Source organism: Falco biarmicus, chromosome 12 (genome assembly GCF_023638135.1).
Source record: "Falco biarmicus isolate bFalBia1 chromosome 12, bFalBia1.pri, whole genome shotgun sequence".
NCBI classification, from domain to species: Eukaryota; Metazoa; Chordata; class Aves; order Falconiformes; family Falconidae; genus Falco; species Falco biarmicus.
The window spans coordinates 21,689,127-21,706,821 of NC_079299.1; the positions used below are offsets into that span (position 1 = coordinate 21,689,127).

The 17,695-nt window shown below is 42.8% G+C and overlaps 1 protein-coding gene across 1 annotated transcript in view; it reads right to left on the minus strand.

The window, feature by feature from the left end:
- Nucleotides 1–1,060: 1,060 nt before the first annotated feature.
- The window catches only part of RASGRP3 (RAS guanyl releasing protein 3), a 47,905-nt gene continuing 31,270 nt past the window's right edge, over nucleotides 1,061–17,695 (minus strand). Inside the window, exons 11-18 of the mRNA XM_056356813.1 lie at nucleotides 16,298–16,375; nucleotides 12,172–12,288; nucleotides 9,784–9,899; nucleotides 8,848–8,995; nucleotides 5,352–5,388; nucleotides 3,104–3,229; nucleotides 2,306–2,670; nucleotides 1,061–1,802 (exon numbers count right to left, since the gene is read on the minus strand). Coding sequence (XP_056212788.1) covers nucleotides 1,794–1,802; nucleotides 2,306–2,670; nucleotides 3,104–3,229; nucleotides 5,352–5,388; nucleotides 8,848–8,995; nucleotides 9,784–9,899; nucleotides 12,172–12,288; nucleotides 16,298–16,375 — 996 coding nt within the window. The 3' untranslated portion in view covers nucleotides 1,061–1,793. The remainder of the gene's footprint in view (nucleotides 1,803–2,305; nucleotides 2,671–3,103; nucleotides 3,230–5,351; nucleotides 5,389–8,847; nucleotides 8,996–9,783; nucleotides 9,900–12,171; nucleotides 12,289–16,297; nucleotides 16,376–17,695) is intronic.

Here is a 17,695-nt window from a genome sequence, read left to right on the forward strand (position 1 = left end):
AAGTATCTTGGGGAGCAGGTAAGTGAGAAGATAAGATTATGTATGAGAAACATTCTTGTCCAACAATGCAATTAAGAGAGGCATGGTTTGTGGGCCTGACAGAAATAGGAAGGCACGCACCTTTCAGAGCAAGAGCCTACAACTAACTTTTAAAAGCCTGCAAAAAATGGGCTGAGTTCTACAGACTAAATGCTGGGTTTAAACTCGTATGTGATGTTAAGAATGAAGTTGCACATGAACATTTCACTTATAAAGTGTTAAAAGGCTTACCTCAACAGATCCATCAGCAGCCTGGATCATAACCAATTTCTTTATTAAAATTCTCTACCACATCATTTTCATTGTGTGCAAGCTGTGTGCTGTAAGGGTAGGTATGTGGACCTGACTTACCACAGGAACTAGACTATATTTTTCCTAATGGTTGTTCTTCGCCCACAGCAGTAAGAGCGAGGGATGCTTCTGGCCCTCGTCCTAGCTTGGAAATCTGTGCTCTCTGCAGTGTGTATTTCTCCCAAGTTTAGAACAGTATGTAGTTGTGTTGGAAAACAAAGGAAACCTGCAGGATTCGAGATGCAAACCTGAGCAGGCATTGTGTAGTCACAGTGCAGTTTACAGACAAATTACCACAGAGGAGTGCAGCTGTCAGTTTTGTGAGGGTAGTCTATGAAATTACTCTCTGGTCTTGAGGGCTTATAACGACGAAGTGTGCAATAACTTGAATTTTGTAGGAAATCTTACAGTTGTGTTGCTTTAATTCAGAGTGTGTGCTCCCCACACATACCTATTTTTGTGGGGAGATGAGGTAAAAATAATAATACACTTATGCCAAGTTGGAATGCAGCTTTCAGGTGTGAGCTTTGTGCTGCTTTGTTTTGGTTTTCTCTTTTTCCAGATGAGGGCTGTGCTCCTTAAGTAACTTAATGCTTCTCAGGCCACTACAAGTTCAGGTGCTAGATCTACATTTGCCAGTTTGGAGGTTGCTCTTTATTACATGTAGTCTTAACATGTGCATGTTGCCAACCAGAGAAAAACATACCATGTACACACATATATATACACATACTCTTAAAACTAAGGTGTTTATTATGTGCTAATTTTACCATAATTAGTGCTGGCAGAGATGACCCCTGTCCATTGTGGTATAACCAGACAAATGCATAGTGTCTTGGAATTCCTTCAGTCTCAGCCACATGCCGCCCGTTTGAAGGATCCTGGGAACTGGTGCCACTGTGCTGAACACTAATACATATGCTCACTGTAGCAATGTAAACACAGCCAAAATTCAAAACTCCGGGTGTGCAAAGAATTTCAGCATAGAGGACTTCATGAAAGGTTTTTGTTTGACATTTAATCAACATACACACCTACTTCTTTCCTTAAAAGATCACTGCAAGCCTCTGGAAAAGGAGTGTTATCGAAAACTTGGATGCTTGGCTTCTGTCTTCACCATTGTTGTTGCTGGCAGACATACTGCAATGATGCAGTCTACTTAAAGGAGGCCAAATATATCCTCACTGGCCTGTAAAGGAAGTTTCCACAAAAGTCATACAAAAGAAAACACTGAGTGCAGAGATCCGCTCTGCTGTGTCCATGCAACATTCATCCAAATGGCTTACTCACGAGAAAATAAATAGTGCTTTATAACACCTTTCAGCTAAGAAAACAGGGCAATGGTTGAATTTAAAAGTATGAGGTACAGGAAAACTCATGGCCAAATGTGGTCTGTGACAGTCCATCAGTGCTTGCTGTACTACAGTTGTCATCTTCATTTTTCTGTGCTTCAGGGTGAGCGATCAGCTATCCTGGAACCAAAAGAAAACAAGCACTTACACGCTAGCGAAGATGGTCAATAAAAGTGTGAGGCTTTAGATGTATAAACTTCATGGATGACAGCAACAGAAACCAGACAGCTATCCTGCCATAGCAGGGACTCATCTTTACTAGAATCATATTTACTAGAATGCTAGTTGTGAATCTAACACGGAGCCCTGAACAGTGCTTTGCAAGGGTACAACAGCACAGAATTTGGTCAGATATCCACCAGGCTTTTAATGACTATCGAAAAGAGACATGCCCAGTGCCTAAAAGCACATACTGACCCTGAGAGGCAAACCCCCCAGTTACAGTAAGTGCACGCTGCAGTGGAGAAAATGGGTATCTACGGATGTGCATTCTTCTGGAAGTAACACTTGTGCAAGAGGCAATAGCAAATTTGAATGAAAAAGCATCCTGAAATTCATAAAATAACCTTACAAGACCTCAGACTAGCAGATTTTAAACTGCCTTGGGTTCTTCTGCAGCTCACCTCAGATTCTTGTCTTTCTGGGAGGGTTTCTATTCCATTGTGATCCTGTATGTGTTGTGGGGCCTCAGCTTCTAGCTCCACGTCAGCTTGCACGTTGGGCTTTTCGTTCTCCCATTTTGCAAAGCCTTTGTTCTTCCCAGTTTTGCCATGGAATTTGGACTTCATTTTGGGGAAAGTATGGGAACCTGAATCGTTCCAGCCTGGCTCATGCCAGAGTGGTTCTGTCTGTGTTGCTTGGCTGGTGGTCACCCTCTGCAGCCGCACTGAAATTTTCCTCGAGGAGCCAGTGACGAGGGTGATAGCTCTGCCATCAAGGTCCTGGTGTTCTGCAGCAACACTGGGAAATTCAAATACTTCGTCTTGGACTGAAAGAGAGGGTGGAATTGTTTATTTTAAATATTCTACTTCAAGATCTTTACAAAAAGATAACTTATGCCTGGGTCAGGGGGAAGGTAACCCTCTATATGAAGCAGTGGTATAATTAGCAACATCTACATGCTGCTTGGAAATGATTCTGGCCTTGTATGCACACATTTCCTTCTCCCTCCATCTGCACACTCAGGGGATAAGGCAGAACTAGAATTGTGCCCTGTGCCTCCTAGCCCCTGCTTCTACGTGGCTTATAAGTAGAAGTACAATTTCACTAATTATAATTTTATTTCTTTTCAGCTGGGATAGAGCTGCCAGTATAGAGGATAGGAGGCTCAGACAGGAGACTAAGGCCATCATTGCAGCAAGAACACTGGCTGTTAGAGGGGTTCCAGAAATGGTTTAAAATAGGAACAGAAGTACTCTCACCTGGAGGCAGAGATGGACTGCTAGGCAGGGAGCCATGGTTGCTGCCCACTGAGGTTCCTCTGGAAAATTTCCTGCACGCCAGCACAAGCAGGTCTCTGCATTGCTTATGACAGTTGGCACCGCAATCTGTAAAGAAAGGAACTGTCAAGTCACCAAATGGAAAGCCACAACTATCTGGTTACCCCTCAGGGCTATTAGCAGACAGATACCAGGAGGGACTCTGAAGGAACAAACACTTTGACAGAAGGTGTGGAGTTTAGAAATGGATAATTTGCTGTGAAGTGCATTACAAAAAAATGAATCATTTCCATGGCAGCCATTAATAGAAAGCTGGCAGCAGAAGGGAAGAAGGGGATGGTATTTTCATCAGAAATTAGTCTCAAGGAAGAGACCTGGCATTGCTGGCACGATCCTGTGTATGCCATGCATAAAGCTTCTGTTCCACTGCATGAGTCTCCATAAAAAGGTGGTTTGTTTGTTTTTTATTTGACCCAGCCAGGGCCCATTATAGTAAACACACTTGGTCAGAAGGCACTGGAGCATCCATACTCTGAGCTACTGGAAGGACAGCTGGAGGACAGCATAGACTAGTTGTAAACCTACAGTGATCAAAGTAGCTCAGTAAGCAACATCAGCACAGAGTAAGCTCTGTGGATGTGTATCACCCACCTGGATTAAACAGGCCGAGTGCCTGCATACCTAGCCTCTGCTGGGCGGCATCACTGCAGCTACACTCATCACATTTACATGAAGTGTGACTGCAGGATGGATCTTGTGTGTGAGAAAGGACCAAAGGGTGGAGGATGTGTGCCCCAGACATAGGCTCTCTCCATTGTGTCCCTTTGCCCTTGTTTGAACATTTCCATCGTCTCCCTTGTTTCTCTGTTGCTACGCCATGACCTAAAATTTTGTTCTAGGCGAGCCACTGCCAAAGCACTGCATTTAGAACTCTCGGCTAAAAACTGTTCTGCTCAGGGCAGCAGCTCTAACATGATGGGTGACAGTTCTGGTTTCTCCTGTCACCTTGTTGATATGACTAATACAGAAGTACCTGCCCGGCTGTGGTTTTGTCTGCCATAAAGGTAACCACTCCCCCAAATACAATAAAGATCTCTCTTGGCAGTGGAGAACCTCCTTCATCACTTGCAGGCCACACAGTCTAGCTTTATCTCGCCATCCACAGTGCTGGGGTAAGCAGCAGACCTGAACAGATGAACTCCCTCCCTCCCCCTGCTAGCACAGTGTCAGAGGGTCAAAACAGAAGATGACAGCTCTGTGCTCAAAGGCAGAAATCATCCATGGTGGGTGCAGTACTCCAGTGATGCTGGCATACACAGCAGCTGGTAGCTGCTGCAGCAAAGAGCTAGCTACTAAATACATTTGTTGACCACTTCAAGATCTGAGTGAGCTGCTCTGCTTTCTTACTCTCATGCTCCATTACCTATGATTTTGAGTCTACTCAAACCACTTTTGCTCTCTCTCTCTCTGTTGGGCCACAGTTGCAATCAATGGCACAGGACAGAGCTCAGCTTTCAGCTCTCAACGTGAGTTTACAGGGCTGCTGTGACAAAACTCCATCTTCCTTCCCTTGACAAAACTCCATCTTCCTTCCCTTATCCTACCAGTTAAAGTACAGACTGCAACTAGCCCTTTCGTGGCTGCTCAGATGACAGCAATCAGGAATAGCTGAATCACATACATTGGTTTAGCCATGGATATTTTCCCCACCCCTCTCTGAGGAAGAGTTGAATGCCTGGAGAAAATCTTGCAATGAGATCTGCTGGGCAGTCTAGGAATTAAATATTTCTCTATTCCTAGCTCAGCCACTATTGCATTGCAAGAACAGTTAGGCTTCGCTACAGGCATGCGGGTGTACATGACAGACAGCAGTGCCAGCAGACCTTTTCCTGACCCCAAGTCTCAGGAGATATATTTCAGGATGTCTCAGTGTTAGGATGAGGACACTTGCTTTTTACAAGATGCAAGGTCTTTGCTGGTGGGAAGTGACAACTCATGGGGTCGGTGGCTGCTTTGGACCTTTAGCTCACAGAACCTGTGTGTTCCTACTGGGTGCTATGTCCCCTAATGCAGTGAGACTTCATAGTGTACCAGCAGTCACTGTTCACATTACCAAGTGTAGAAGCAAAATTTGGATGAGCAGATGCCATTTCAGTAAAAAATTCAGTTGACCTACTTGTGCTAAAACCCATCACCTACAGCCTGAAAAAGCCATCCAATATTTATTTACCTTTGCATTTGTAGCCTTGTTTGATTATGCCCCAGAGCTGCAAAGAAAGACAAAAGAACGTTAAGGAATCAGAAAAGAAAGCCGAACGGAAAACAAGGTCACAATGAGGAAGTACCAATGGCTACAAAAGCACAAACAGGATACAACTGCTCTTAACACCCTTCCTGTTAGGCAGACCTCCCCCTCGAATTGTGATAAGACTTGTGTGGCTTCCCCCTTATTTCTACTGCTTACAGTGGGACTACCAGAGGAGGAGAGACACAGATGACATTTGGTTCCATGAACGGGTGAAAAATTGCCATCATATCAAGCTTACTGAAACCAGCAGAGCACACTCTGCTTCTAGGCTCACGTAACATTTCCAGTGTTCATCCATTCTCCAGATACATGAATGACCCATGCCATTCAAACACAGCCAAAGAAAACACCACTAGGGATAAAAATTAGGTTCTTGGTTCCCATACTGGTCCCCAGCACACCTCGCCATAGCAATCTGATTTGTCCACCTGACTTTTTCCATTTACAAAAAGGCTGAAGACTGAAACAGGCAGAAAAGCCACTAAATTCCATCTTTGCCTCCTCCCAGAAGCTCGTTGACATACATAACAACCAAATGCTAAACTTCTGGGAGGCAGGGTGTGCGGTCCCACTTTTGGGAAGATTTCACTGCAGCAAGGGCAGGATTGCTTAGAAGTAGGAAAACTCCCTATCTAATTTTTATCAATACACTTAGAAGCGCTGTATCTACAGCCATGGCATAAAAACAAGCATTTTCACTCTGAGAGGTAGAGAGAAAAAGGGGGAGTTTTTCTAGCTCTAGCATTAAAGAAAAACAAAAAAACCGGGCACTCCAGTGTTTATTTATCCTGAACTCATTTGAAACATTACCAAGGAGGGTGAGCACATCCAGACAGTTGAAACCGCAGGTGACTCCTCACCATATTTGTAAGAATCCACGCACAGTGTGCAGGGGGTGAACATGGTCATTAAAGAAATATTCAGAAGGAACAGCTGGAGAACATCCAGAACACAAAAGAAAGAGTAAAATAAACAGAATGGGGGTGGGGGGAATCCCATACACTGCACAAAAGAATTTGCAATGAAAAATGGGGGCTTGGAGAAAGCAAAATAGATTAGACAAGGTGAAAGAATGGTGAATAAAAGAACAGAAGGGACAACAGTGGAAGAAGGGTCCAAAGAAAGCCTGCTGCTTGTTCTTTTCCTCCTAATGCTGTATATATGCACAGTGAATGCAGCTGCTGTGGTCAGACAGTGACAGTGGAGCCCCCCAGCCCCTCTTGAAAGAGCAGCGATGACTTTTTTTCCCAGGTCTTTTTGCCAGCATCACTGTAAAAGGCACGGATTGTTATTTCTTTCATTTAAGCTCTAATCTGTTCCCACCAAAGATCTTTCTTCTCACCTTCTTAGCCCTGTATCTTCCGCCTACTCAAATTTGGCACCACTGTTGTGGTCACACAGCGTAGTGAAAGCTTAGCTGAAGTGCCCTGTCATGAATTCTGACCTAAATCTTTGAATCTGTCTGACACAGCTTTGCTGCAAAGCTGGCTTGAGCCAGCTTCTAAGTAAAAGGATCTGTGCAAATTCAGATTATAAAGCTCAGTGGGATGGCTGGTCACCTACCCTGTCACGCAATGCAACTCAAGCTGTGGGACGGAACTGTGACTGGCCATGGGCATATCAATTTCATGCTGCTTAATGGCATTTGGTTTTAGCTTGACCTTTAAAGTTCCTATCATTTTAATAAAGGTATTTTATTGAATACTGCGTGCATTGCACTGTCATGTCAATTCATCCTGCTGCACTGTCAGTGCACATTATTTTGACTGTGAATCAGTGCATCAGCTTGAAATTAGGTTTCCACCCGTGGATGAGCAGCATGGAAATGCAGAACAAATGTGCAGCAGATTTTGTAGTTTGTTCCTGTCCTGTCAGCCCAACTCATCCACAGGAGAATGCCAATGACTTCAGTGAATTGACAGGAAAAATGACCTTATTTCCATTTCCTGTACAATCCCTTACTCACTTGTATTCCTGCACTGGATGCAATCAGGGAGATATGAAAAATACAACAATGACCAACTAGCAAATCGACGCAAGAGAAAAATATCTGGTGGAGAGGACATGGCAGGGTAGTTCCTGGGCCTTGCTTTCCTATGGAAGCCTTCCAAACATGAACGGGGTGTCACGAACGCATTGACGTCTTCCCGAGGCTGCAGGCAGCCTGAAACAGTAGGCTCAGGCCAGGGACCGTCCCTGCCCCATCAGCCTGCCAGAGCTGTCAGCTCGAGAGCCCACCAGCCCGCTCCTGAATCAGCACTGACCATGTCGCCTCCAAGGTTTTTGAAATTCTTGCAGAAATAGGCGGAATTCCTTCCCTCCTGTGGCCTTAACCGGTGGCTGTGATAAGGACCGTAAGCATCTGACCAAGAGCAGTGCCTCACAAAAGCAGCGTGGAAGATGGGAGCATGGACAAGAGCAGGAACACCACAGCTGGTCTGAAAGGAGGCACGTTTTTGCGCTAACAGTGCTGTTACTGTTACTTTCAGCCATGAAGAAATATTACTTAGTGGAAAAGTTCACATATTACAAGCTGGAGATTTTGCCACTGCCAGCAGCCGCAGCTCTGCGCTGGAGAGCAGGGGTGACAATCTGAGTTTAAACCCTGTACGTGGCCACTCATAAGCAGAGGACGTGGCCCTCTGCCCTTACTGCTTTAGCTGTCTGAATGTGGACATTTGATTTCAGCGGAGGACGTGCATTAAAGTAACTTTTAAATCATAGTAATTCCTTTTTCTTTACTGTACTTGGTTTGAAGTGGAAAAGTTGGAAGAAGTTTACAAGCAACACAAATGTTCACAAAATCAATCACTTCCCAGCTACGTGCAGAGCACTCAGCATCTGGTAAGTTACGGCCGAGAGAAAAAGCAAATAAAGCCCCCCAACAAATAAATTTTGAAAATTCTTATTGTACAGAACTGCTGGAAGCACTTCTGATTTGACAAAATTAGAAGATCTGTTAATTCAATAGAGAAAGGATTAAGGCTGTTATTCAGAGAATTATGGACATAGTTATGTGGCCATGTGCAATTTCCTGAGAAAGAACGGCTTTTGCTTCATCTACATCCTCTGTTCCAGACACCATTTTCCCTTGAGCTTGTTTACATGGGAAGTCAAGCCAAATTAAAGAACTTCAGATAAACCAAGTAAAGCCATTCATATAGTCTCTAATATCCTTTAGGTAACATAATTTTATCCTCCTCCCCGCGACAGTAATTCTTATGAATGCCAAGTATTCAGGAACCACAGAAACAAAACTGGGTAGCACAGCTACAACATGAATAAATGTTTTGTGCTTCTGAATGCAACGAGATATACGGCCAAAAGACTTTACAATGTGTGGAACCAGTTTCACCCTGTCTATGTTACAGGGTAAAAAATTGTGCTTAAGATAGACTATTATTAAAAACATACTTACAAATCCTGCACAGTGCTCACAGAAAGTTGGTTTAAGATAGGTCATCTCCTGAAAGTTATGAATAAACCCTGGTCCCATTTTACACTGGAACTGTGATTTAGCTCTCAGAAAGTAAGCCATCATTTCTTCTTTGCTTATAAGACCATCTCTGTTAGGGCAAAAAGAGTAGATCCGTCACTGCTCAGAGCACCAAACAATTCAGGATTTTCTCATTTCAAAAAACAGGCAGCACACAAAGCACATCCTTAGAAAGAGCTGCAACAGTCCTGGCAGAAAAAAAAACTTAAAGCCTTGTGGTTCTTAGCCTTCATTGAACAGCAGATGCTGAACTTGCAGCATAGACCGTGGTTTCTCACCTCTTTGTGGTATCAGAGCGCAGGCCATTAAGTGAAGGACCTTGACTTACTGCTCACACAGACCAAGCAGTTGTGTCCCTGGCTGGCCACCAGCCTTGACAGCCAAAGAGATTCTAGACAACAAAAATTATCAGGCCAAACTGGCTAGGAAATATAAATTATATATACCTCACAGAATATTTGTTACCCTCTCTGCTACATATACTCATTTCCCCTCTCCTGTACACAACTTACTTGCTTCGTTGGTCTGATGCCTGGTCTGGATACAGCATCTCCACTGTAACTTGATGGTAATCTAGGGGTTTTGACTCAGTCCCAGCAGGAATTCCTCATTAAGCTATTACAGCAATTATTTTTAAAGTACGAGGTAAAGCACGACTCTGACCCGGGTGGCCTTATAGAACCGACCACAGCATAAGAAGTTAAATGAGAACAGAATTCAGCCTTCAGTGATCTTCAGTTCCTTAGGTGAGATGTCAGACACAAGAGGCTTGGGAAACACTGTTTCTTCAGTATTTGGTTTTCATAAGTTTTTTAATTGAGGAAAAGAAAAAAACCACAAAGAAGTCTCCAAACTTACTGGTCTTTGTCCAGCACACAGAAAGAGTCCAAAAAGGGGAAGTTGGCTGCTATACTTTCAAAGTCTTCCTGAGAAATATAGCCATCATGGTCATGATCGTAGTTCCTAAAGACAGACTGGGACAAAAAAAAGTAATTATTGTCCTAATATCTAGCCAATCCTGAATCTATACCAGCTCTTCAACCTTATAATTACATGCAACTTAATGACTAACATTACTAATCGGGTGCTCTGTTGCCTTGTTTTATTCCTTTTATTCCTACTTAGTACTACAACATGCATATTTATTGGACTGCAGGGGGAAAAAATGACTAATTTTTAAAGAAAACTTGACCTCAGTGTTTATGTAGTGATGGTCCTCTACAACTCTACAGACATAATTATTCTTGCTTTGTTTTCCTTCTTTATTGGAAATGTCACTAAAAATTCTGCCCCGTGTGACATAGTCCCTTTGCTTCATTAAGTATGCTTTTTAATCACAAGAAAAGAAATAAACCAAAACTAACCTAACAGCAGCTTTCCCACGAGTATTTCAGATGTTTTTGGCTTCACTTCTCTGTTAGTCACCTCTCCTCTGCCACAGCACTGTTTCAATCTGATTTGTTTACTAATACTTTGACATCCAGATCGTGAGCACTTTGTAGCTAACAACCATTCTCTTCCATGAACCCACCCCAGCTCACCACTAAGTAAATACAGACATGGGATCAAATTTAAAAGGTTGCATAAAGTGATGGAAGCCCTCCTTAGCTGCTAAGGAATTACTATATCACTGTATGTCCTGCTGATGGCAGAGATACGCAACGGGCATTAAAGCCACGTGTGAAGCTGATAGGAAAAACACGAGTGTCAGAGTCAACATGACTGTCTGAAAGACATACACTGAAGCACAAACTCTCATTAGATCAAGATTTGGTGGACAGAGACAAGAATTTAATATACTGAAACCTCTGAAAGGTCTTTGCATTTTTCCTTATTGTAACAAGAACATGATGAAGCTGATTTCTAAGCACCTATCAAATTACCTGTAACTGATGGCTGGCAGACCTCAAAAACGCATCAGCAAGAAGGAACCAATATGCAAACCCAAGCAGGATTCAGCACTTTGAGTCATAAAAACAATGCCTTAAAGCACAACTCAAAGCAGCTAGTAAATGACAAAGACTGGCAAAACAAAGACGGCTGTACATGGTGGTGTGGGCCTCTTGGTAAGCTGTATCCGTAATAGCCCCAAACCATGTTTCAATGCTGTCAAACTCAAGATCATATGTTCCAAACCAGGCCACAGTTGTGGAATTTTCCTCGTCCACAGGAACCAGAACAACCCTTGATACAGCACATGGCAAAAGTGAGGAGTTATGACAGACTTCCTATTTAAACAAGCTATCAAAGAGAGGTCTGGATGTGGAGTGATTTTTATCACACATATGGCACTGACAAAAGCAATACAGGAACAGCATGTGCAGTTCTGGCATCCCACATTAAGGGAAAAATGAAACTTTTTTTAAAAAAGACCATGTACAAAAAGTAAACCACAAGATCTATTTGAAGTTTGAGTGAGGAAACTGAAGACTAAGTTATCTTATCAACATAACCCCAATTAATGACCTGTAACATGGACTAGGTCAGAATTTAATAGTACCTCCTGGACTGAGTTATTAATTTGTAAAAAACAGAAGAAAATATTGCTTCGTTATATACAATGCGTTTCTGGTTCCTCTGCATGCTGCTCACACATCACTAGAAGTCCCTTACACACCAACACAACAGCTTAGTCTCTCCAGAGGAACCTGGTAGTGTTTGGTTTTGTTTGCATTACCTAACACATCACCTTCCAGACTGAAGCTGGAAGATCCCAGCTATAAGGCTCCATGACCTGATACCCACATTTTGAAAATGATACCAAGACAGTGCTATCTTTACCATACATAATATGCTCTGGACAGTCAAGTGACAGCAAGCTGAAAAACAGAAATAGGGTTTCCAGAAAACCTCTCTGAACCTAGTAATGTGTGAATCCTTGTTTCCGAGTACTTTTGTTTCCAGCTGTCTGTTACCAGACATAAACTGGGTGGCTAGAGCTGGGAAAACTCAACTTTGCCCTCTGAATTTGTATTTGCTTATCAAATCTACTGAACAGCAGCCAGGTTTTGGATGCTCCTGAAAGATTCCTCCTTTGCATCCAGAAACCTGCTTACTAATCTCATTGCTGATTGCAGGAATAAAATGAGTATTTCTGAATGTATCAGTAAAGGCTCAAATTTGTTATTGGATGTCTGAAATCCATCCCAACCATAACAATCTCTTGAAAAGCTTGAAATTAATTATAATGCTGACAATATCAAAGCTGTCATTCTCTTTGACCAGCATAGTCTTCCAAATACTTACATCCACCAGCTTTCGTATGTGCTTGTTAATGACTGTAGGGTCAGGTTTTGGTACCACTCCAGATGCCCACTCCAGTGGCACTACTGGCTTGTTAGGGGTTGTCGGGGAGGTAGGCTGCTGAGAGATGGATCAGAACACAAAGATTTTCAAGTCTGAATTATGAAGTTGAATTTCCTGTTAAAAGCATCTCTGTATATCAGAGCTACAACCACAAACCACTGGAGTCCCTGTGCTGTAAAAATGCGCTTAGCAAAACATCAGGCAAGGTTTTAAAGGGTCACTGGCCTCTGCTAACAGCTTGCTTGGGGTCTCTGTGGCATCTCACAGCTATGCTGGCAGTGGCAGCACCCAGCAAGCTCAGAAGCAAAACCAGACGGACCTTCCCCACTGCCATCTCCAGGGGCTTCAACAGCAATGAAACTTGGAGGAAGAGCGAAGGAAGGAGGATCTCTAGATGCAGCAGGCATCAGAAATAGGTAAGCCCAGAAACCTGCTTTTCTAGCCCCCAAGAAACTCTCCACCACAACACAGCCTGACCCCAGCTCCCTGCCAGAGCAACCGTGCCCAGGAGCCACACAAGGGACTGCAGCAGCCCAAGTAAGTTAATGCTCCTGCTCTGCGCAGCAGCACCGGGCAGAGAGCAGGAGGCAGGAGCAGGGGCAGAATCGTGCCTAGCAATGCCACCGGTTTCCAGCTGACATGTGCCAGGAGGCACAGCTTAATTCATCTAAGCAGCCTGAGCAGAAAGGGGCTAACCTTTGACCTGCTCTGAAGGTAACACCAGCCAGACTATTTTTATTTTGAAAACAGCTTGGTCTTGACAGAACGGTAGCTGACAGTTCACTCGATGCACAGAGCTTGGAGCCCGAATCCCTCCACACCACTGTGGTGCTTTGGGAGAAGCTCTGGCATGCAGCTCAGCTTGTTCAAGTAGAAAATACAGCACAGACCCGAACACAGCTTCAGGTAAGGCTGCAAAAAATCACCAGTTAGCATGAAATACGCTGCAAGGTGTACTGGCGTTCTTCTGCATCTGCCACTGGACATCTAGCAGGTCAAGCAGTGTCAAGCAGAAAGAAAATCAGCATGGTTTATATCAGGAGGGAGATGGCCCACAGCCTCAGAAGTTCCCTGTATTAGCTGATGAGCAAGAAATCTGGGTCTCGTCTGTCAAATTGGTATTGAGAGGGAGATAATTAAGCCATGTAAAGATGTTACAGTTATTATTGAGTATAACAAAGGTATCGTAGACTTTGACATTGAGATGAAAAATGGTTACAAGGTCATACTCCACTGTTTGGTGGGGGAAAAAAAAAAAAGGATGTGTTCATGGGTTGCTTTATTAATTTTGCTTTTCTTTATCCATTTGTCAGAACAGCTTTTATCAGTTCCTCAGTGGCTCTTGACTCACCATACAAATCTACACAAGTAAATCTGGGAAGATAAAAAAATCTCTATATCCATAGAATTCAATTTTGACAAGAAATACAGTGAACCAGGTCATCCAGCTCTATATACCCAAAGCACTTACAAAATGTTTTAGTCCTAAAATTAATGTCACCACACTGTGATGGACCAACATGCTGGCAAATGTTTTTGCTCTAAAAATACGCAGAAATGCAGCAATCCTTTAAAGATGGGATACATCACAGTATCACAGTATTGTGATATTCTTACAGCTATGGTCAGAGAAGAAATTTGAAATTTCTCTTAAAATATCTCAGACTAGAGGGACTCAAAGCATCAACATCCAAGTGTCAGAGTGGTGCTAGACTACCAAGTCCTCACAGAGAGTTTTTAACTCCCGCTGGTCTGAGTGCACAATGGCAGAGACTGAATCCACTGGAGATTTCCACTTTCTTCTGGGCACTTCATTTGAAGCCTCATTCAATTTTTATGTTTTTTGAGAAGCTGCAATGAAAACTTCATGTTAGTGCCCACTAGCCGAAGGGAAATGTTGGTTCCTTCTATTGCACTCATAGACTGGTATGAACAACTGTAATGTTATTTCTGTATTTGAAATGCATGCTTGAGGAAAGGTACTAACCAGTGTCCAAAGACTACTTAGCTGAATTTATTGAACGTTCATAAGCACTGAATCTGGTCATGCTGTTTGTGATTTAACCTGTACCTCCTGTCTGTTTCACCAGCACAGGGCTAATGGTATCGTAGACTGAAAAAGCATTTTCAGATGGATGCAGACATCTAAATATTTTGGCACTGAAATAAATTCTACTCAAAAGCCTCAAAATTATATAAGTGTGTCTTCAGTGGTAAAACTGCACCAGGCAGAGTCATCTTCTAGCCAACAGCTGAACTAGGAAAGACTCCCAACAAGAAGGTAACGACTGCGCAGACCAGTATGACAGGGAGATGCTATACTACAGCTGGCGGTCAGTCCGCAGTATTTTTTTAGGCTGCTACACTGACTGAAGGGTCTTCTCCCAGTTTTAGCAGAATGGAAGTCTTGCTCAAGTCCCTGTTGACAGCAGGCTCGTATGCTAACAGGTCAGCTCCACTTTTGCCTCAAAAATGACTGCAGCAGCATGAGGCACTTCCTCTGCAGTGCACCTGCACAGGAGTTGTGCATACAACAATAAATCAAGGAGCAGTTGGAATGATATAACTACATTGTCACTTTGCTTTTGACAAATTTTTCCACATATGAAAGTTGTACAGGTTCTTTCCCGTCCAATATAGCTTATGTGCTTTGGCATTCCATCAAAGAGAAGTATGCTTCAAATGGTCTGGCTTCTGTCGATTCAGCTGTAGCTTTTTAACCTTCAGGGTGCTGCTGCAGCAGCTCAGTGTCACTGGTTATTCATTGATGATTACGCAGAAGTCTCCCATAATTGCTGGGTACTGTTAAAAGTTCACAGCACTGTTTATAGTGCTTTTGTCCTTCTTAAAGCCCAGGCTGAAGATCAAAGCAGCAACGGGATAATTTTCTACATCTACAACAGTGGCCCATTAGTCCTTCCACAGCAGAGCTGTAACAATTCAGCTTTGCTGGCTGTGATGGGAGCACCAGGGAGCCAGAATGACTGTGACAAATGGGAACTGTTGTAGTTGAGTCATATCCAGCATGGACTGGAGACTCAGCAATGAAATTCCAGGTGTTCAAACTGAGTTAGTGTTGACCATGGAAATATCCAATAGCTTCCTTACTACTGCTCATCATTCACCACTGGAAACACATAGTCTTCAAACTGGTCTCCAAGAGTGATAAACTATCTTAAAACCCAGATAAACCCTATACTTGGAAATCAAGAATTTCCTTGCTTGCTTTTAAGAATACTTCAAAAACATAAAAAGCACTGCAATGAATCACCTCGGACTACTGCATTCTGCTCTCGCATCTGCTAAGCATTTCCAGACACCCTTAGTTTCTGCTGGTGTCAGACTTGAGAGGGCTCAGCCTGAGGCTGTCACATGCTGGATGTGATAGGTAATGAGAATGTTAATACGCTAATGAGATGCTCAGAGGGAAGAGGAGTTCCCAGACTTTGGCAATAGAGGAGAGAGTAATACTTTAAATGAAGTTCAATTATTAATTAGGAGATTTATCTGTATCCTCAGACTCGCAAGACATAAAAAAGGCATCAATGCAGCATTATCTTTAGTTGCACATATGAAAAAAAAGTAGTATCTATTCTGAGGTGCTTAAACATTGGTTGACAGCCCACGATACTGCCAATTCTATATAACCAGACAGTTTTTAAAACACTACAGCTAATGCTTTGCCTTAACTAAAACTAATTTTTACAGTTAGAGTTATTTTATATAACTGCATCAGCATCCAGAACATGAAGTAATGGTCATGCAATAAATAATTGATGTAAACTTACAAAGGATATCTTCACATAAAGCAGAACTATGTTTTCCAGGACTTGCAGAGGTTTTGTTGAAAAACAATAAATAATGAAGTCTGGCATGTCTCACTATTTACTTCTCCCAATATGCACTAAAACCTATAAAAAGTGACTGTGTCTACTATACAAACATAACACTAAAGAGCTTTATGTGAATACAAATAAGGAAAAACATTAACTGTCATTTAAAAATTTAATCAACTGCATGCAGACAAAATAAGCAATGTGTTAAAACGCAGTAAAAAATGACCTACAGATTTGGAGTTCCTTGGTTCCAGCACCAGCGAGAGCTTGTAGATATCATCCTCGGTGTGATAGAGGTCCAGGGACAGCTATGTGTAAAAAAGAGGGAAAACCAGTAAAATATTTATTAGACTGGGTTGGATATTGCAGGCTTTTAAGCAGAGATGGACCCCCTACTGAAGGTAAATAAAAAGCTTAGCTACTTGGAGCTCAAGACACATGTCAAAACTGCATGCAGCTGCTGGAAAGACAGCTTTTCACAGAGCTAACATAACCCGCCCTGGTGAGCACACATCGCTGTTCACACCTGTACTGAGCCAAGCAGGCACTATACTCCTGGACTGTCACAACCTGCATCCCAACACATCGAGTGAGAGGGGCTGCATGCTGACCTTCTCCAAAGAGGGACATTGGCACTGAAGACCACCCTTATGCAAAACACTTTCTTCTAGCAGTTCAATGGTCACAAGAGATCTCAGAGAAGTAACCTGGTGAATACAAAAACTTCAGGAAAGAAGTTGTAAAGGGGCTAGGCTAGAAGGACTTCAGATTGTGTTCTGGGCCAGTTTTATCCCTTAAGAGAGTCAGAGTACTGCAGCCCTTCTACAGAGATCAGCAGCAAAAGCCTCTTTGGAAAGCCCTGGGGACTGCACAGGCCTGGGAGGGGCAAGCCAGGTTGTTTGGCACCAGTGTTGATGCAGAAAAGTGCTCCATGAAGAGCAATCCAAGTTACTTTAGCCCAGCTTAGCTTGTTCCTGATCCCCTCCCAGCAAGTAAGGCAAATTCCCTTTCAGCTTCTGTTTTTAGATAAATGAAAGATTTTTCTTCCATGCGCTCATTTTTTCCTCTAGAGGGTTTATTGAGGAAAAGAAGGGGTATAAATACGCTTAAAGTAGAGATGAATCTTTTTGGTTTTACTTTGGCAGCTGAGTTCTTGCACTAATGCAGGTCTGCAGTAAATTCCTCTTCTTTCAGAGTGATGAAGGAGAAGAGTAATCAACACTGTGGCTAATGTTTTGCAACGAGAGGAAATGAACATTGTATGTTTCCTGTGATCATGTCCCTACATTAATTGGCTGTGGAGTAATTGACATGATTTGAAGTTATCATCTACCATGCAAATCCCCATTTAAGCTAAGATTTAATTAAAAGGATGTTTCCCAGCAGGCAGACAGAATTACTACTGACTGAATGACAGTGACAGAAGGTTATTTTTAGAGAACCTGAAGTGCCAAATAACAAGCAGGACCAGTAACACCATACTGCAGAACCACCGCTAGGAACCACCTTTTAGGGAGAATTTTGTGCAATGAGAAATACAGGAGTTGTGCCCTTTCCCAAGATAGGTACACATCCAGAGCAAACACACGGGTTTAGAGATGTGTAGATATTGCATTATTCATTTTGTC